Here is a 20,869-nt window from a genome sequence, read left to right as displayed (position 1 = left end):
AAAAAAAGAGTAAAAAAAGGAATATAAAGCGCGTGGTTCTCACCTCCCAGATCGGGAGTAGCACATGGGCCACCTGATAACATTTCGCCTAAATAATTGGGCCTACGATTTCATAGTAACTATTGGGCCTACAATTAGCAAATTGTTTGGGCCTTTCACACGAAAGCTAAATATATTATTGAGCAAATTTGTTGGACCAAAAAAAAAAACATTTTGCAAAGTGTGAAAATATCTTCTTCTTCTTTTTTTTGTTTTTGTTTTTTTTTTGTAATAATACAATGCGTTTTCACTCACACATTTGATGTTTAAGAGAGACATTTCCTTACACGGATATCGGTTATACTTCTAAAATTTTCTAAATTTATTGTGTTTTATTTATGAGGATCTCGATAAATGCATTTAAGTACCAATTTATACTCATATAAACAAACAATAACGTACTTAATTTATTTATTTTGATATTTTCGGATTTTATAATTTTGCAACATATTGAAACCATTAACACATGATGCTCGAGTTTTCCATTCAATACAGCGAGAAGTGGAGAACCCTACAAAATAGATATTCTCACACGAAGAATAATTAAAATGTATGTTTATTTTATGATACCTTATTTCACTTGCAATTCGATTAAAATATAACTTAAAGTACTTATACTTTTAATGAAAATGTAAAAGTACGAAGTTCCAGATGGAATAATTATATTATTCTATTCAATATACATATATATTAGAACTTGTCTTAATATTCTGCCACATTATTTTTTTAATTAAAAATATGCTAAAACTCAATTATGAGTTTGGAAAAAAGGTTGAATTTTTGTTAATTCTACCATATTTTACCATTAAGATACTATCACAGAATTCTCGGAAAATATATTAAAAACCCATAAAAATTATATTTATATTAATCTATTTAAAGCATGACTCAAGTATTTGAAAAATACTGTTTCTAATTTACATAAAGATAAATGTTAAATTTGTTTTTTGGATAATACTAACTCCACGCAGGTGAATTCTGTTATCGACAAAACTCAAAATTATGGGAAAAAAAAAAAATATATATATATATATAGAGAGAGAGAGAGAGATGGGAGAGAGAGAGAGAGGGCAAGGGGAGAGAGAAGAAGAAGACAGAAGAAAGTTCTGGAAAATGACGTAAAAGGACACGTACTCTCTTCTCTTTCTCGCGCCTTCCTATTCCTATCCTCTTTCTCTCTCTTATAGGCCCCACATCCCTTTTTTGTATTCCCTTTTCTACCCTTTCTTCTTTATTCCATTCTTTTTTAATTATTATTTTTCTTTATTTCCTTCTGGAACTCGCGATCTCTCTCTCTCCCTCCCTCATTCTCTCTCTTCTCAATCCGTTCGTTCTAACAGGAAGCTTCTAGAACTCCAGACCAAACAGTTCTCTCCCTCTCTCTCTGAGCGCGTGAGATCAACGTGCGTGTTCGTCGTGGGTTCCTTCAGGATCATTGTGTTAACCCTGGTTGGTTGGTGGTCGGAACACGGAGAAGCATAGCACGAGAGAGCGAGAAATTTCGGTGCTTCCGAGGTTCCATGGACGAGACGAAGACGAAAGGCGCATCCTTTTTCTTCTGGGTGTAACCAGATTCCGATCTATGGTTTCGAGTTTCTTCCTGGAGCCAGACGAGACATAGCTGATTTTGATTGGTATCGATTTTGCTTCTCTTCCTTGTCTCTTTCCCGTAATATGTTATCGTTTCATACTCTTTTAGGTTCGTGTCTTTTATCTCTCTCCCGTGAATTAAAAAAAAAAAATTTGGAACTTTTTTCTTCTCAGACAAAAGAATGCAGTTCTATTCTCTGTTTCACGCGTAACTGAATCTGATCTTTAATCTCTGTCGGAATATTTCAGTCCCCTACGTAGAGCTTCTTCAGGTCCGGATCTAAGGCTCATGCCAGGCGAACAAATCGTAGAAACTCCAACGACTGCCGGCGGCAGCGGCGGCGGAGGCGGCGGAGGAGGCAGTACCAGCGGCGGTAATAGTGCCGGAAGCGGCGGCGGAGGAGGAGGAGATTCGCAGAGATCTCTGCCGACGCCATTTCTGACGAAAACGTATCAGCTTGTGGATGATCCATCGGTGGACGACCTCATCTCTTGGAACGAAGACGGAACCACTTTCATCGTCTGGAGACCCGCCGAATTCGCCAGAGATCTGCTCCCTAAGTATTTCAAACACAACAATTTCTCCAGTTTCGTCCGTCAGCTCAACACTTACGTTCGTAGTCTCTCCTCAATTCCTCTCTATTCCATCTCTGACAATCTCGGATTCGTCTTGTCTTCGTTAAAGTCGAGGCCTTTACGTTGTTTCAGGGGTTCCGGAAAGTGGTTCCTGACCGGTGGGAATTCTCCAACGACTGTTTCCGAAAAGGGGAGAAGAATCTGCTCCGTGATATTCAGAGGCGGAAGATCTCACAGCCTTTAGCTCCAGCTGCGGTAACTGTCGCGGCAGTGCCTCTGGCCGCTCACGCAATCTCTCCATCGAATTCCGGGGAAGAACAGGTCATATCGTCCAACTCTTCCCCCGCTGGTATGGCCGCTGCGGCAGGAGCTGCCGGCTCGGGGTTTCTGCAGAGGACGACGAGCTGTACCACTGCACCAGAGCTGATGGAGGAGAACGAGCGGTTGAGGAAGGAGAACATGCAGCTTAGTCAGGAGCTGAGAAAGCTCAAAGGGCTGTACGATAACATTTACGTGCTGATGACGAATTTCTCTGCTGGTCAGGTGGACTGCTCGAATCTGCTGTCCGAGGGGAAACCGTTGGACCTTCTCCTGGGGAGGCAGGCCGTGACAGTTGCTTCTAGGATGGAAGAAGGGAGTGGTTTGAAGCTTGACGAAGATCTGACTCCGAGGTTGTTTGGGGTATCCATCGGGGTGAAACGGGCAAGACAGGAAGATGAAATGGAGGCAGAGGCAGAGGAAGAGGACGACGAGAGGCAACAGACGGGGCGAGGGAGTAATTCCCAGGAGGGGGAACGTGGGTCAGACGTGAAGTCAGAGCCGGTGGAGGAGAACAACTCCAGTAACCATAACGAGCCGTGGCTCGAGCTCGGGAAATGAAAAACAGGGTGATAACACCAGGGTGAATCGTACTTTGGTTTAACCTCGTCGAAGAGGAAAGCCATTGACAGAGAATCCATGTAAAAGCGTGGAGGTGAGCGAGCAGACACCGGAGGGTGTGGTGGGGAAACATGGGCAGAATAAATTAAAGAGTCAGTGACTGGAAGTAGGGATAGTGTGCCTAGTTGTTGTATCAGTATCCATGGCGGTGAAAAGGGGACAATGTCAGGTGAAAGACATGACAGGAGGAAGATTAGATTCAGCTGTTACTTGTTTCAGATGCCTTGGGCTTGTTGGGTCTTTTTTTCTTCATGGGGCTGAAGAAAGGCTACTCTGGCTTGTTCTTCTGCGGCCTGGTCCTTTTCGTTCTTCGTCAATGAAAAATGTATTTTAGATCGGGAGAAACCCAATTTTTAAAAGGGTAAATTTTTATGAATTTCATGTGTCTCAGTCATTACAACCAAACCACCCATAAATGTCAGCACAAAAAGGGATTTATATCTTTATAGCCTAACAGTTACCACTACATTCACAGAACAAGAAGAAGAAGATGAAACACATCAGAGAATCAGAACGTAAGACAACAGTTTTGAGTTCATTCTCTCCGCTGAAGCGTATATGCATATTCATTCTCATCACTAACAGACACAAACGCACACCAGAGGTATATGCATATATACACGCACACATACATACATACATACATATATATACCTGGAGAGGAGCTTGTTGTCGGAATTAGACGTCGTTGGTGTTCTTGAGGATGTTAAACTTGCAGAGAGGGCAGTGTGAGTTTATGTGAAGCCATTTGTCGATGCAGGCACAGTGGAAATGGTGGCCGCACGGCAGTTCTCTCAGCTCCACTCCGTCCTCGTAGTCGCATAGACAAATGCAGCATTCCTACACAAACAGAACCACCCACCCACCAAATAGAAACTCTTACACGACCCTTGTGTCTGAAGGGAGAAACCTTCCATGTACGACTGTTTCTTGTTTTAACTATTTCTCCATGTTTTCCATCAATGTTACTCTTGAAGGGAGAAACCTTTCATATTCACTGGTTTGAGTTCACGAGTAAAGCCAAAATAAAAGTATCGACATGCACAAGAATGGACATGGAGAAATTACCGCATCTTCTGCAGAGAGTGCATGTTCAATAGGGGAATCTGTCCCGTTTTCTGTCATTATTCCTCTGGCAGTAGATCTTTGTGCGTCGCCTGAGGACTTCTCATCATCACCAATGCTTCTAAATATGAATTTTGGGAGTTGCTCTATGTCATCCTTTGATGCTCCCTCCTGCTTCAACAGTTTTTCATCACAAGACAATTGTAGAACATGACGGGTTACACTTCTTAAAGGACGGAGCACGCTTAGCCTACATCGAGTTCAAACATAACTGAAACGCAAAATGTGTATCAGATTGGAGGCAGAAGAGAGCTACCTGGTCAGCCACAGCATATAGAATTGCAATTATACATGGAAGACAGCAGCAAACAGCAAGGCCAATCACAAAAGCCAGTGCCACACAGAAAACAACAAAGAAGACGTCGAAACCGAGAAAAATGATACATAGCCTGCAGGTTAAAAACAAGAATCAATACCATTGTTCATGATGCATGCAGAAAAGTTGTAAATTCAGTACGCAGAGAAGGAAAGGAAGCATACCAATAGAGCTGAGGAGAGTCGTGTGCTAGTGTTTGGCCGCCTGCAGATACCCAGTAGAATCCAATTATCCACCAGACGAATGAGAACATTGTGTTGGCTGATTCTAGATGCTTTGCAGAACTACTGAGTGAACAAAAGTTTAATGAAAGAAGTGAGAAACAGGCTAACATGCCATCATTGCATCTTACATAGAACAATTAAGAACGACCAAAATTCTCTAATCTATTCCTGAAACAAAGATCAATCGCACAGCCTGATTTACACCAGGCTTGAACTGTTAACCATAATGGCAGACAACATCAATCCACTGAAAAGAAATACCGACGATAACCCCTGTTTCCATAATTTTTTCTTATTGGAAACTGAAAGAAGATTAGCCTTGATGAGAATGTGTATCATCCTCAACCAAGAGCTGAAGATATACAGGAAAAGTGGCATTCATTCATAGATACAATAAGCAGCTGCCATTACTCATGTACAGAAAAAGGAATCCCTTTTCCAATTTTATGATTCATCCCAGAGATTTTTATGGTCTTAGCGTTCAATAATCAGGATTCTACTCAATGAAAAGAACCTACGAAATGTGGTTTCCCCCACATTGAACTGGATAAAGGCAATAACTTCATTTCCAGTTTCTCAGAACTCCAACAGGAAAAACCTATGGTTCGGTTAGAATTCCAGACCAAACAGTATTAGAACCAATCCAACACCAAACTCCAACTCGACTCCATTATGGGAAGTCTCCGAAAATGTAAAACGAAAGAAAGTCCATCAGAAATACATGAACAGAAACTGACAATACCGTACCTGGTGTTGCCACCCTCCTCCAATTGCGCAAGTGAAACGTACTGCTGCGATGAATTCGTCAAACCCTGATTACCATCGTCCAAGGAAGAATAGGAAGAAGATGAAGACGATCGGTGGGGCGTCCCTCTCCCGCTCCGCCTCCTCCTCCTGTACTCCACACACACGCACGCCATGTGAAGCAAGCACTGGAGAGCGTAACCCACCACCCAAACCCTCAGCGGCATGTTTGGCCGCTCGTTGCGGCTGAGAACCAGGGCAGCCACGGCGACGGCCACAAACGCCACATTCCAAACAATGTCAAGGACCACAACGGGTTTCGAGTACGCCCAGTCACTCTGCCTCTCCTCCAGCTGCTCCGCCGCGGTCTCCCTCACCAGCATCGAAGGCTCACGCATCATTCGCCGGCTCCCGGCGTGACGGAGGAATCTCGCCGCCTCCCTCAGGCCCTGCCGTCTACTGGACCTCCGGCTATCTCCAGAATTTTCATCTGCGTTTTCCGATCTGGATTCGCCGGATAGTAGGAAAGGCGTGGTGTCGATGACACCATCGGAGGCAGTGCTACCGACGCGGGAAGACGGTAGAGACTCCGCCGAATCTGCTTCTGCTGTCATCATCGTAGTCTCTGACATTCTTAGCTCCTGAATTCTCGATCACGATCGACCAATGCCATGCAACGGATTGCAATTCGAGCTTTCGCTTGAAAGGGTTTGAACGTACGAATTTCCAGAAATTGAGAGAGAGGGAGAGAGGATAATGTGGAAATCGGAAAAAGTGTTCTGAAATAATACGAAATCTCTGCTTTCTCCTTCATCTACGCTATTATTTACTTATTTGCCATTCGTCAAAGCCTGTGGACGAATCCGAAGGTGTCATCTGGGCCGTAATTGCCTTCGGCCCATTATATTTATCTCTAATTGGTCCTATTGGGCTTTTCCTCTCGCAACACGCGCTCCAGCACAGTATCATATCGTTTAAAAGCTCAAAAATACCGCAGTGAACGGAAATATTATACATTTTTATGACTTGGTTAATACATATAATTGGGTGATTAGTGTCACCATTTGCTATATCCAATACTGATATTAATAGTAAATTAGGTTTTGCATTCATTCGGTGCTTTTGTGGCCTGTTTTAGCCGCTGGTGAATAATTTGTAGGATTAGGGAAAATGATTATTCAGATGAGGGAGGAGGATTATTTAGTGTTTAGGATTTTTGGAGGAGATTAGAAAATATTTGAAAGAAGAAAGAGTTTGAAAATTTAAGAAGATGAATGTTTTTCAAATTTCCTTGATTTCAAACTCCATACAAACACACATATTTATACTACAAACTCTCACCTAACTACATATCTAACTCACTTATTAAACATATTTTTACCCAATTTTCTTCCACACATATTCTACACAGAATTTCTAACTACCTCACCAAACTACAATTTCATCACATTTTCTCACATTTCACACACCTTTCATATTAATCACATTTTTCATAATCATACCAAAATATTTATATAATTGATTTTTAAAATCAAGTTTAATTTCAACATAATTTTGCAAAATTTTATGATATCAAATTGAGTAGAAACAAGATTTATATATATGATAGATTACCAACTTATGTAATTGCTTCAATTTGAATGTGAATATGCATACCGAAATGTGGTTGGTGGGTTAATAGCAGATTCTTAGTTGTGGGGTAATCATACTTAATAATGTTAAACCTACCTAATGATATAGATTGGGTGAACCTCACTCATAAAACTGCCCAACCCAAATGTAAATCACATTTAGAATTTGAGAAGATTATATTCTTTTTATGCACATCACGTTTTAAAACAAAGATTTTCTTTCCAATACAGACAAAATCCTATATTATAAAGAAATATTATTTTCATTAAATCCAAAAATCCACGCAATTACAACCGCTATATAAGTTGAAGATGAGAGGTGGCGGCGGTGATAAAACTAAAAAATTAGGTTATTGCAAGAAATGAGAGAAGCCATGTTCATAGTTCTTCTAGGGTTTTTTGTGTTCACAAGCTTTGTAGAAGGGAGAGGGTTGCCTCCGGATGAAGATCTCGAATTAGAGATGCAACTTAAGAAGCTCAACAAACCGGCGATTAAGACTGTTAAGGTATTAATTATTTATAATTTCTCTTTGTTTATTTGTATTTTTTTTTAAATAATCTCCTTTTGTAATATCGACAACACAATGGAAATATGTCGGTATTTAAGACGGTAAAATATCCAAAATACACTCTTTATCCTAAAACTACTTCTGCATATACCATTCTCCTTTTGTGTTATTGTGATAAGAATTCATGTATGATCACATGATGGTCGCATTGGTCACAACGTTAAATTTTGATGATTTTACCAAATGATTAGTGTGATATGTAAGGTGTGACCATGTTGATTTGATGTAATCACAATAAATCTAATGTTATGACAAATGTGACCATCATGTGATCATATCTGAATTCTGGTCACAAGAACACAAAAGGAGAATGGTATATGCAGAAGTAGTTTTAGCAGGAGTGTATTTTGGATAATACCCCATTTAAAATGAACCCATAATTTATTTATGATTTTTTATTTTTTCAGACGAAATACGGAGACATCTACGATTGCGTGGACTTCTATAAGCAACCAGCGTTTGATCATCCTCTCTTGAAAAATCACAGCTTTCATTTCGATGTAAGTGTTTTGATATTCAAATCTTTTAATTGTTTATCCACTATAAGGAAACACGAAAAGGTGTGACCATGTTGATTTGATGTAATCACAATAAATCTAATGTTATGACAAATGTGACCATCATGTGATCATATCTGAATTCTGGTCACAAGAACACAAAAGGAGAATGGTATATGCAGAAGTAGTTTTAGCAGGAGTGTATTTTGGATAATACCCCATTTAAAATGAACCCATAATTTATTTATGATTTTTTATTTTTTCAGACGAAATACGGAGACATCTACGATTGCGTGGACTTCTATAAGCAACCAGCGTTTGATCATCCTCTCTTGAAAAATCACAGCTTTCATTTCGATGTAAGTGTTTTGATATTCAAATCTTTTAATTGTTTATCCCACTATAGGAAACACGAAAAGGGTGACGCAAAAAGTGACGCAAATTTTGCGTCACTAAAAGGGTGACGCAAAAGTGATGATTTTGTGACGAAAGAGTGACGCAAGAAACGCGTCACCAGAGCGTCACTAAATAGTGACTCTTTTGTGACGAAAACGCCAGCGTCACCAAATGGTGACGCATTTGGTGACGCAGTGATGACGCAAAATTGCGTCGCCAAATAACGCGCGGAAATTTCGTCACACGTTCGTCACCCTTTCGTCACTATTTGGTGACGCAATTGCGTCATTACTTTATACTGACGCAATTTCGTCACAAAAACTTTGGTGACGAAATTGCGTCACTAATTTTTTTTTTTTTGTGACGCAATTGCGTCACCATATTTATTTTAGTGGTAAAATTACGTCACTCTATTTTCTTTAAACCACATAACATCCTCATACACTCTTGCACCCGAAAAAAAACTTAAAAAATGGCATCGAGTGACGCTTGGCATCGAGTGACGTTTGGTGACGAAATCGCAAATGGTGACGGTGCTATTGGTGACACTTTTTTTGCGTTACTATTTCGTCACTATTACACGGTAAGATGTTTATATTAAGCGTTGAATCATATACGTATGATCCTATATATCATATTTTACATAAAAAAAAAAGAACATTGTTAAAAGAACTTACAAAATTGTAAACGGATAACCGTTCTTAATACTATATGACAACCAATGAAGATCTTATTCTCAAAACATATACAAACAAGACCGAGAAATTTCTACGATTTCTTTATAGAAAATATTTTTTTTTTCAAAAATCTAAATTAATATTCTCCGGAATATCAAATTCCATCAATCTTAATTATTTTTAAACACGAGTAGATGAGATTAAACAGCCCATCAAGAAGGCATCGTGATATCAAAAACAATTCTTCGGGGATTAAAGGAGTCGGGTGTCCACGTGGCAGCGTCCCGATTAGGAGAACCACCAAAGAAGATCTTATAAGGCTTAGGAACTTCACAAACATTCACCCTCTCAATGGCAACACGGCGGGACTCCACGTAAGCTCCCTTCCTCTCCCTCGTTTCTCTTAAACATAGGATCGAAATCCCTTTGCAATGATCTCGGGTTGACAATACGAATTTCGGATTTGGAATAATGTATCGATATATATATATATACTATGCCAACACTTGAATATTATTCGATTTCTTTGTTATAATGTTTGTGATAATGTGGATATATACAATTAATTAATATTAACAAAAATACGTACACACAGTATGCAGGGGCTTATGTGAGACCTGAATTTGTGAGCGGAATGAAAATGGGAGGAGCAGAAGCTTATATAAGCATAGAGAAACCTCCCTTGCCGGATACTCGCGTGCATTGGTTCAGTTCCGGGTTGATAAAAATATCAAACGGTCCTGAATTTATAAAAGCTGGCTGGATGGTGCGTATATGTATAGATCAATATATATATATATATACACACACACACACACACGAGTTGTGAGCTTCACTTTACATTTATGTGGTTTGTAGGTAGATCCATTGGTATATGGCGATGATCGTCCTCGACTTTTCACACTCTGGATAGTAAGCCTCATTTCATAAACTTGTATATGGATTATATATACGTATACACGTTGCCATGCATGACTATATAATGTATTTACGTGCATTTTTCAGCGATATATATGACTCGTACGTTCAAACTGTGATGACGTATTATATATATATATATATATATATAAATAAACAGGTTCCAACGAAAGGCTGTTACGACGCGAGATGTCCTGGATTCGTGTCAGTCAACCAAGATTTACCCCTTGGCTATGTTTTCCGCGAAGTTTCAAAGTCTGGAGAACAAGTCACCGAGATGAGATTCTTGATTCAGCGGGTATGCTATTTCTTGTATTCTCCATTATTCACTTCTCATGCATATATATGTATGTATATATATTTACGTACGTACATACGCCTATACATGTTTTGAAATCTTCGACATGATGTTGAGATCTTCAAAACCCTAATAATAGGAAGTTGAATTCAGCTTGTGCTTACAATAGACCCAACCCAACGATTTAGGTCTGAAGAAAAGGGCAAATTCCTTGAAACCCCAAAAGTTTCACAGGTTTGCATTTCTAACCCCTATACTTTGTTTTTTTTTCCTTCCAAGGAAACGAACAGTGGAAATTGGTTTCTTTCGATTGAAGAAGAACAAGTAGGGTTTTGGCCGGGTATCCTCTTCAAGGAGCTGTCCCAATCCGCCGGCGACGTATTTTTCGGCGGAGAAGTCTTCACTTCTCCGGGCAATCGAGGTATTCCTGTAGGAAACGGGCTGATCCCGGAGAAAGACGATCCGGATCTTTACGCTCACCACCGTCAGATAGCGGTGCTCGACGACCACATGAACGTCCTTGTCCCGGCAACCGAAAGCAGAGAGGCCAATGACATACGTCCAGGCTACGTCAGACAGGCTACGTTGGACGAACATTGGGGTCGGACCGTTATGTACGGTGGTCCGGGCGTGGAGTTGCGTTGATTAGCGCTGCCTACTTATATTAATGAGACAAAATTTTAAAATAAAATAAAAATTCTGCACTCGCCGGTTTATTATTAACCTTCTTTTGGTGCTTTTGTGGTTTTATGTGAAAATGTTCGAATATCTTCAATTTTCTATAAGGATATGCGTTTTATATAAATAATATCCATGACCAATCGCATTTTTTTTTTCACAGATCACGAGTTTAAAATATATCTTTGATAATTTTTGTATCTGAATGAGTATTTCTAAAAAAAAAGGTGATTTCGGTTTATCGAATGCGAATGTGTGTAGATATATGTTACATTCTTTGTCTTATGGTATTGATACATTTATTTAAATTTTTTTAATATAAATCAATGTTAGAAATATATAAATCTTTCCGTACGTATTAGGGACTAAGCAAATATACAATACTCCAATCTGGGGCTTTTTATTTTCCGAATGCATCTTCATTTGCCAAAAGAAGATACTCATATAAAAGATATAGAAAATTCGACTACGATTTTCGAATGGGGTTAGATATTCTTTTCAAAATTGGTAAATATATACATATATATTTTTAATATCATACATTGAATTAAAAGCCAAGTATATCAACAAATCCATGCATACCAAAGAACACCGCCCAATGTTATTACGAACCGATGTCGGGTATAGAAAAGAATCTCAACACCCAATCTATATATGGATCCCGCCGGTTCAGAATATACCAACGCATATGCCTGTTTCTTTTTTTTTTTTTAATTAGTCCTTTTGTGTCAGGATTCAGGATAGGCCAGCCAGCACCAGATTCGTCATTAATTAGAGGAAATTTCCCGATTTGGACTTTAATTGCTTGAAAACAAGCATTATCAAGAAACCGTACATAACCCTTTCCACGGTGTGTGTGTGTATATATATCGGTATATATACAAGTACAAATTGAAGAGAAAATTCAAAAGAAAAAAAAAACGGCGCTCGGAAAAATGAGTGAAAAAATATTATTACAAGTTTTGATTTTAGGGCTTGCTGTTCTTATTACAAGTTGCGTTGTCGTGGGAGGTCTGTCTCATGAGGAAGACTTGGAGTTGGAGAGACAGCTTAAAGTAAAATTTATAAACACCCCCGCCATTAAAACTATTAAGGTTAGGATCATATAAATAGTTTTATTAATCGTGCGGTTTATTATTATTATTATTATTATTATTATTATTATTATTATTATTATTATTATTATTATTATTATTATTATTATTATTATTATTATTATTATTATTATTATTATTATTATTATTATTATTATTATTATCTTTCTTATAAAAAAATTCATGATAAATTTTTTTAAAAAAAAGGGTTGCCAAGTTCGTGATTATATTATTCTATAGATATAATATATAATATTTGGACAAAGATTTTGATGGGATGGAAAGTCAGTTATAAAAAAAAACATATAATATTATGAGAATTGTCAGATTAAATTACGGGGTTACACGTGCCTTCATGTTTTAAATTAAAATCGTACTGTATTTGCATGTTCTTTTTTTTTCAGACGGAATATGGAGACGTTTATGATTGTGTTGACTTCTACAAACAGCCTGCCTTCGACCATCCTCTCTTAAAAAATCACGACTTCCATTTCGATGTAAGTATTTCTGATTATATATATATATTTGTAGATATTTGAAATTTTCACATTAAAATAATATTATAGTTGCTTCGACACAAACAGTTGATCTTGGCCGTCCATTCTTCGATTTTTTTTTTTTTTGGGGGATTAGATGAAACCGAACAAGGTCAACAGAAGGGTTGAGACCGAAGAAGAATCTAAACGGAGTCGCAACAGGAAGGGAATAAAATCGGCGGAACTGAAGGGAGTGGGATGTCCACGTGGCACTGTCCCAATAAGGAGAACCACCAAAGAAGATCTCATTCGGGAAAAGAACTTCACAGAAATGTACGATTCGGTTCTACATCCTCAGACTGAGTCCGAACCCGGTTTGCATGTGAGCTCTCCCCAATTTTTTTATATATAAAAAAAAGAATTGTTATCTGATTTATATAACTCCCGTAGGATATGATAGACTAATGATAGAACTATAAAAAAAAATAATGAGACGTTTAAATATGTTAAATGAATGATTATTTCCAGATCTTTTACGTTATAATTTGGAAATAAAATATAGGATAATAATAATAATAATAATAACAGAACTTTGATTTTATATAAAAAAAATTTATTGATATGAAAATAGCGTCCACCACATGTTCATGTATATGATGAATAGATAAAAAAAAGAATGTATTATTGTTAAAAAAATCTCCTAAATCTTTTTTGTTTGTGGATTGGATTTTGGAAGATAATTAAAAATCTCCTAATTAAAAAAAAAGAATGGATTATTATTATTATCATCATCAGTTCGCGGGAGGAAGAGTGAGACCAGAGTGGATGAGGATGCCATTGGGAGGGGGGGATGCGTGGTTCAGTCTGTACCAAACCCCTTTCGTTAATAAGCTTCAATGGAGCTCCGGTCTCATCAAAGTCTCCAACGGTTCAGATTACATCAAAGCTGGCTGGACGGTGCGTCCGTTTTCTCTTTTATATAATTTAAATTATTCCATTTCAATATGCACATATACATATACATATACACACATGCATATACACATCATATTTTGTGTTTAATCTATACTATACAGGTGAATCCTACACTTTATGGAGATGACCGATGTCGACTTTTTGCTTTCTTACATGTAAGTCGTTGACTTATCCATATACGCATACACTCTCTCTCTCTCTATATATATATATGCGCGTGTCGTGTGTGTTATTACTTTGAATCTTATTTATATATATATATATGTGTGTGTGTGTATATATAGACTCGGGAGCAAAGATGCTTCAACGTGAAATGCCCGGGTTTTGTGTTGATAAATCAAGATATTCCTCTCGGTTATGCCTTTCCCGATGTCTCACAAACCGGTGTTCTAACCATCGAGAATAGATTCTACATTTTCAGAGTAAGTTTACTAATTTTGTGACTTATGCTTTCGCATACATACATACATACATACATACATACATACATACATACATACATACATACATACATATATATATATATATATATATATATATATATATATAAGGCACACGAGCACATTATGCATATATATATATATATGAATACATTCGAGTTTATCATAGTGCATCATAACCCAAAAATACAATTTATGGGACCATAAAAACCAGATACACAGCACTATAAATATGGTGATTTTCATTTTCACTGATATTAGACAATCTGATTATAGTGATAGGTACAAGAATGTTTTTTTGTGGAAGTAATATATATATATCCAATATTGTTAAGCATCATGTTTGCTCAGAGGATTTGGAGAGAAAATATATTGCCATATATAGATATATAGGTAAAAAATGCACTAATCAAGAACAAAAGAAATACGTCCTGTCATAAGCTAATTACTTAGGATTTGCATTTCGACCCCTGAACTTTTTATTTGCTTCTCACAAGGACCAAGTGAATGGGAACTGGTGGTTGAACCTGGGAAAGGACGACACCGACATAGGGTTCTGGCCGTCGCACATTTTCACGGACTTGAAATCGACGGCGGACGACATCTTTTGGGGGGGCGAGCTGTTCAGTCTTCCGGCGTTCCAGAGCAGCCCGATGGGAAGCGGTTTAAAGATCGAGGGTGATAGCCCGGAGCTTCACGCATACGCTCGCCAGCTCTCGGTGGTTGATGACGCCAAGCAGCAAGTTTTCCCGATAACAGTCGATGACGAGATCGTGTCGGACATCGGTTGGGACTACGTTAGGCACTACCAGTTCAACCCGGATAAACACTGGGGTCGGACCATAATGTTCGGAGGGCCTGGGGCCGTTTTTGGCGAATGATGGGAAAATGTATCAGTTCCTGAACCGAAATACCTAATATGGGATCATTATGCAATAATATCACCCTCTATGGATCGTATTCATGGTCACCACATAAATGGAATCTGAATATGAACACATGATTTCGTATTCATATGTTAATTAAATAGGGTATTATCAAAAATACCCTCTATTTGATATTTTGATTTTAACCCATACTTGTTTATGTGGTTAAAATGATAATATAATTATATGGTGATTACATTAGTAATAATGTTAAATTTACGAGATCACACTACGAAGCAAATGTAAAAGTATTTTTGATATATAGACAATTAAGTAATATATATATATTTTTTAAAGAGAGAAATGGCTCTTGCCAGCAAATTCCTGTTCACAGTTTTCTCGTCTCTCGTTCATTTTCATGAACCGATTGAAAGCTTCAAACTTTCCTAAAAAATGTGTCCCTTTTCTGTTTCGAGAAACAACCCAATTCAGATTCTTTTGACTTTCAACGAGATTCAAACTGCATCGATCTAGCGAGAGAGAGAGAGAGAGGGGGGTTTCCATGGCGAAGGAGGACGTGGAAAGGGGGCGACGTGAGAGAGACAGAGGAGACGCCCATGGAGAAATCTCCGACGTGCAATCGACGTCGTGGGTAATTCCGGCGGTAGTGATATCGAATGTCGTCGTTTTCGTCGTGGTGATGTACGTCAACGATTGTCCCGGCAAGAGCCACCGATGTCTCGCAAAGTTCCTTGGACGGTTCTCATTTGAATCGTTCAAGGAGAATCCCCTTCTCGGTCCATCCTCATCGACGTGAGTGATTCGAACACTCATTTGGTCGTTTGTCCTCTGCAACATTTTGAGATAGCGAGTTTGGTCTGGATTCTTTTTCGGAATCTTCCACCCGAGTAAATTTCAAAAATCCCGTTTGTCACTCATGGGATTTAGCCGATGATCACAACTAGTTAAATCCCCATTATTTGATAGATATTCTCTCCGTGAGATTCTAGATGTTGGGTTTGCTTTGCACTTCGATCTGATCGTCTCGTTTGACCGGAGTTTTGAGTTCGAAACAATGGCTTGCGCGAACCGGCTCTTGCATTGTATCAGCTCTGTTCTGCTGCCATGGATTCTGATTTTTATTGAATCCGATAGGAATTCAGGTTGGTAGTCTACGCATGATTCCGACATAGCTAGAGTTGAAGCTCTCATATGCCGAATTTGGTATCTTTTCTCGGATTTTGCATGTGGGTTGGAGTTGGATATATGGCATCAAATTCATTTGTTTTGAATTTGAGTTAGAGTTTCCTGACAATGAATATTAGGGCAATGTCCATAGGTCTGATCTGGATTGCTGACACTTTAGTGGTCTATGATTGAGTTTCTTTATGTGCCGAATCTGGAATGTCCAATTGGGTTTGCCTCTATTTGAGTTGGTAAATTTCTGGACTATCATTTCTATCCAATGCTGATCATCAAGCATGTCTATAATGCATTTCTCTGCAGAAGTATGCTTGATCTTTTCTGAGAAACTCCCTCCGGGAAGTACTATAAGAAAATGGTTTTCCTAGGAATTGTAGGAAAATGATTTGCTAATTCCTTCAATCTTTAGAGCTGAAAATGTTTAGGATTTGGCCAAGGAACCAAACCTGAAGCTGCTAATCCAAAACCATAAGTTCAGTGTTTTCATTCTTTGCATTACAATTGGTTCTAAACCATTTACAAATTTCCAGGTTGATTAAAATGGGAGCACTGGCGTGGTGGAAAGTAGTTCAAGAGCACCAAGGTTGGAGACTAGTCACTTGTATGTGGTTGCATGCTGGTGTCATCCATTTGGTGGCAAACATGTTGTGTGTGGCCTTCATCGGAGTTCGCCTCGAACAGCAATTTGGTTTCGGTGCGTATAATACAACTCTTTTTGCTCGGTTGGTTTTTCCCCGAAACACATTTCATCTCTGTCTCATCTGCATATCTTTCTAATGAATTACATCACAAGATTAGTTCCGCATCTTCTGAAGCCTGTACTTTTTTTTAGTAAGGGTACAAGAAGATGATATCTAATTCAGTTTCTCTTGCAGTTCGAATCGGGACAATCTATCTTGTGTCGGGTTTTTGTGGGAGCATTCTATCTTCGCTGTTCCTTCAGCATAGTATATCGGTCGGTGCTTCAGGCGCTCTGTTCGGCCTTCTGGGAGCAATGTTATCAGAACTTCTAATCAACTGGACAATTTACGTTAACAAGGTATGCTGTCTCTATATGCATCAAATACCCAAACTCAAATCAAATTCTTGAAATGCTGGCAAAAAGGGTAGATGATCCAGAAGCATAATCTCTTCGGCATTCTTCTTCTGCTCATTGCAGGTTGCAGCTCTGATAATGCTCTTGGTGATTGTTGGTGTTAACTTAGCGTTAGGGACTCTTCCTCGAGTCGACAATTTTGCTCACATAGGAGGTTTCTTGGGCGGTTTTCTTCTCGGTTTTGTCCTTCTGATGCGTCCCCAGTTTGAATGGGAGGCAAACCAACAAACTTTTCGGCCTGGTTCCCGTGTCCAATCCAAGTACAACCTTTGCCAATGCATGCTCTGTCTCGTCGCTGCGATTTTGTTTGCAGCTGGGTAAGAAGCACCATGATCCTGTTTGGTATACTATCCGGTTTTTCGGTTTACTAAACCGGTTCTCTGGTGCAGGTTTGCCTTTGGGTTGGTGATGCTCTTCAGAGGAGTGAACTTGAACAGCTATTGTAAGTGGTGCTATAAACTCACCTGCGTGTCTAAATCCAGATTGAAATGCTAACCTTTTTTATCAAAGAAAAAAGGAAAATTAATGCCATTTTCCCCATCTGATTTCGAAATTTCTAATTCTAAACTGTAGATTATTAAGTTTATGATCAAAGTTCTGTTTTCGTTTTTTAGATATGAATTAGAACTCCTGACTACAAACCACGCAAGCTTAGAAGCACAATCCAATACACCAAACCGGTCGAAATCACACCAAAAGGCATCCGATATAGTTGTAAAAAAAAAGCAACCCGGTTCAACATATGCTTTACACGACACCCAATCCATCAACCTTTCAGTACCTATACCCAACCGGCATCCCAAACCGGTCTAACCGGCCTGAACCGGGATAAGCCTTGTTCATAAAGCTCGTGTGCAAAGCAGAACCTCTCTGAGGACCCAACTTTGTATCGCAGCGTTTGGCAGACGCAGACCGCTCGTAGTGGCTCTGCAAACGCTGTTTCGGAGCACTTGCAGACCGCACTTTTGCCCGTGAAGATTCAGTGTAAGACATGAAGTTAGGATGGTCGGCGAAGCAGCTCCTCATGGAGACGCTCTGAGCCGTGCTGGACGCGAATGGACTGCGTATGCCTCGTGAAGAAGTTGCTGAATACAGCTGCGGACTGTTCTCGGCCGTGCAGAAGTGGCTGTTCACTTCCTCCTCGTGAGAGGATGTCGGGCTAAACGGCCTTGCGAGGATGGGTTCGGTTGAAGCAGGGCAACGGTCAGAGCTGTTGAATACGAGGTGGGTCGAGTAGAAGATGTTAGGTCGGCGTTTAGTGTGAGTGTGGTGTTTCGCGGAGTTGTCGACCTCAAGGATCTTGTCGCTTGTCTTGGAACCGTTTCTCTGCAACTTCACTCCAATGTCAGACATTATACAAAACTCCAAAAGATTACAGGATAAGGTTTTGGTCTCTTAAAATATGAGCTGATACAATACATATGAATTATCAAAGGTTGTCGATTCATGATCCAAACAGCAAAAAAACTCGAAAATGGGTGAACTTGGAGAACCCGTTAAATCGGATAAAGCATTCGATTCAGCAAACATCCTAGCATAACCAGAACCAAATCCGATCTGTTAACCGAGAGTTGCCAACTTTAACAAAGGCGTACCAGGAAATGCTTACAAGAAAACAATACCGTGCAAACGTACCCTGAGAACGTGGGATTGGTCATAATTGGCGCTCCGAGAACGGATGGAATGCTCGAGTTTTTCCGGGGTGGGAGGACCCTATCGATAACAGAGTTGCTAGACGTTGAGAAACCAATCATTTCAGACTATAAACAGAGGAGAGAGTTCTTGAATGGAAACTTGATAAAGATATGAAAGATCTTGTGGGGTTTACCGGTTGGCTGGGGAAGTGAGACGACTTGGGGTTGGAAAGGGAGGAGGATGATTCAGAGCCGAGGGCACGTGCCGAACGCAGACGGGACTGAGAACGAACCAAAGCCTGCATTCTCCTGAGATGAACGGCCGCTCTCTTCCGCTCGATGTGTCCCCTCACCATCGCTTGTAGCTTCACCAATCCTTTCAACGCCCTTAACGCCCTCCTCGCCTTTCACATTCTCAACAATCAGGCGTTAACAACGTTTCGTACGTAACATATCCATGCATTTTTCACGCTTAAAGAACCAGACCCATCACGTGTTTTCAAGATTCCGTTCCAAGATTCGAACCACGAATTCTGAATTCTAATTTTCATATCCAAAAAAAACTTTGAAAAAACGAGCAAAATAAAACAATTGTATGACGCAGACATATCACTAGCAGGGCTACAAGAGGAAAAAGAGCGGCATCAGATTCTATTGGACTATTTGTGCAGACTTTGCGACTTTATATCAATTTGCATATTTATGGCAATAATACCTCCCAAGAAAAAAAGAATCGGAGCTTTTATTTCTATATAAAAGTCATACGCGTGCATGGAAATAGAGCGATATGCAAAATCTTCAAGATTTTCTCGCGATTAGAATTCCGACCACAAAGATATTACTTATAAATGACTTGTGAGCATCTTATATATATATATACACACACACACACACTTATTATACGGCAAGAGGGCGAATAACACAGATAGGTTATTAGCAATTAATATTTAAAAAAATTAAGAGCCCAAAAATTTGCAAAAAGGATAAAGAGAAGAATATTGGCGAAAGCGCAAAAAGACGATACTTTTTTGGGTACAGAGAAACAAAACCATAGCTTAGCTGCTGCAGATAGATTAGCGGTAGCTTATGATTAAAGAAACTGTTACATAGGCCAGATTACTTATAATTAGAGGCATCAGTAAAATAACATAAGATTAAATCACGGGTTAATTTATTACTTTTTTTGTTGGAGAAGCTTCCACGTTGCTGCAGGCACGAAAACCGATTGAGTGAATCCGAAAACCAATGAAAACGAAGGTATTCATGTATGTACCGGTTTAAACCGGTGAATTAGAAAGCCAATAATACGAAGAAGAAAACTGGGGATTGATTTCTCGAAAAAAGAAACCAGGAATTAAGAGAAGGGAATATTTATATCTCTTTATTTTACAGAAAATAATTCCCAAGAAAAATGGCAAACAATCGGTCGTCTGGGGTTGGAAGACGAAAAGACACGTGTCGAGAAACACGACTGGTTAACGACATCCAAGTTTGTCACCCGGTCCGGGTGTTAATCCCGTAAATTTTAAGAAATCTAATAACTAATTAATACTAATATCTAAGCAAACTCCACATTATTCATGTAAATAATAATTCTCTTAATTATGTGTATGAGTAAAAATATATGTTTTGTATGAATAAAGAAAAGTAAAACCAATAAAGGGGGTAAAAAAATTACCAAATATCCACGGAACGCGGACTGTATCTTGATCGCGGCCAGATCCTCGCCACCGCCTCTAACGTGCGCCTCCGCTTCGCCTAAGCATCTGCTAAAGTGCGCCGTTGCATCCGCCGAGACAACGGGGCTGCGCGCGGACCGTCCGCTCGCGCTGGTGAGTTGGACGACGGCAGCGGCAGGCAGGGGGGGC

General features: G+C 39.3%; 6 protein-coding genes across 10 annotated transcripts; 4 read left to right on the top strand and 2 right to left on the bottom strand.

Moving 5' to 3' along the window:
• The first annotated feature begins 1,318 nt into the window (after positions 1-1,318).
• LOC104814369 (heat stress transcription factor B-2b) lies at positions 1,319-3,520 on the top strand. Its single transcript, XM_010542388.1, has 3 exons — positions 1,319-1,673; positions 1,879-2,242; positions 2,338-3,520. Exons 2-3 carry the CDS (start codon positions 1,919-1,921, stop codon positions 3,082-3,084), a joined length of 1,071 nt encoding a protein of 356 aa, XP_010540690.1. The 5' UTR covers positions 1,319-1,673; positions 1,879-1,918; the 3' UTR covers positions 3,085-3,520.
• Positions 3,521-3,625: 105 nt separating this feature from the next.
• LOC104814349 (E3 ubiquitin-protein ligase At4g11680-like) lies at positions 3,626-6,320 on the bottom strand. Of its 4 annotated transcripts, none has more exons than XM_010542369.1 (5): positions 5,557-6,320; positions 4,750-4,869; positions 4,526-4,658; positions 4,213-4,383; positions 3,626-3,984 (listed from the first exon to the last, which is right to left on the bottom strand). In XM_010542369.1, exons 1-5 carry the CDS (start codon positions 6,183-6,185, stop codon positions 3,823-3,825), a joined length of 1,215 nt encoding a protein of 404 aa, XP_010540671.1. In that variant the 5' UTR covers positions 6,186-6,320; the 3' UTR covers positions 3,626-3,822. The 4 variants fall into 4 exon arrangements, with proteins under 4 accessions (XP_010540671.1, XP_010540680.1, XP_010540654.1 ...); XM_010542378.1 differs by having other exon boundaries at positions 4,213-4,380; positions 5,557-6,318; XM_010542352.2 differs by having other exon boundaries at positions 4,750-4,872; positions 5,557-6,317.
• A 1,194-nt stretch (positions 6,321-7,514) lies between these two features.
• Positions 7,515-11,346, top strand: LOC104814340. The gene is made up of 7 exons (XM_010542339.2): positions 7,515-7,690; positions 8,161-8,253; positions 9,518-9,697; positions 9,919-10,089; positions 10,182-10,235; positions 10,402-10,539; positions 10,819-11,346. The coding sequence occupies exons 1-7, from the start codon at positions 7,547-7,549 to the stop codon at positions 11,182-11,184; spliced, it is 1,146 nt and encodes a 381-aa protein (XP_010540641.1). The 5' UTR covers positions 7,515-7,546; the 3' UTR covers positions 11,185-11,346.
• Positions 11,347-12,152: 806 nt separating this feature from the next.
• LOC104825020 lies at positions 12,153-15,213 on the top strand. The gene is made up of 7 exons (XM_010557254.2): positions 12,153-12,311; positions 12,716-12,808; positions 12,945-13,169; positions 13,583-13,744; positions 13,864-13,917; positions 14,047-14,184; positions 14,700-15,213. Exons 1-7 carry the CDS (start codon positions 12,153-12,155, stop codon positions 15,081-15,083), a joined length of 1,215 nt encoding a protein of 404 aa, XP_010555556.1. The 3' UTR covers positions 15,084-15,213.
• A 244-nt stretch (positions 15,214-15,457) lies between these two features.
• On the top strand, positions 15,458-18,064 carry LOC104814328 (RHOMBOID-like protein 7). Of its 2 annotated transcripts, XM_010542330.1 has the most exons (6): positions 15,458-15,881; positions 16,802-16,965; positions 17,147-17,310; positions 17,431-17,684; positions 17,757-17,809; positions 17,982-18,064. In XM_010542330.1, the coding sequence occupies exons 1-6, from the start codon at positions 15,631-15,633 to the stop codon at positions 17,990-17,992; spliced, it is 897 nt and encodes a 298-aa protein (XP_010540632.1). In that variant the 5' UTR covers positions 15,458-15,630; the 3' UTR covers positions 17,993-18,064. The 2 variants fall into 2 exon arrangements, with proteins under 2 accessions (XP_010540632.1, XP_010540624.1); XM_010542322.2 differs by lacking the exon at positions 17,982-18,064 and having other exon boundaries at positions 17,757-17,953.
• Positions 18,007-20,865, bottom strand: LOC104825012 (protein IQ-DOMAIN 14; the record flags this gene model as incomplete). The annotated part of the gene is made up of 4 exons (XM_010557243.1): positions 18,007-18,699; positions 19,003-19,080; positions 19,196-19,405; positions 20,680-20,865. Coding segments are annotated over 4 exons (1,032 nt in total), but the record flags the coding sequence as incomplete, so codon positions are not given.
• Between the last annotated feature and the right edge of the window lie 4 nt (positions 20,866-20,869).

This window comes from Tarenaya hassleriana, unplaced genomic scaffold (genome assembly GCF_000463585.1).
Source record: "Tarenaya hassleriana unplaced genomic scaffold, ASM46358v1 Cleome1, whole genome shotgun sequence".
Classification (NCBI taxonomy): Eukaryota; Viridiplantae; Streptophyta; class Magnoliopsida; order Brassicales; family Cleomaceae; genus Tarenaya; species Tarenaya hassleriana.
This window is presented reverse-complemented; position numbering and strand designations above follow the sequence as displayed.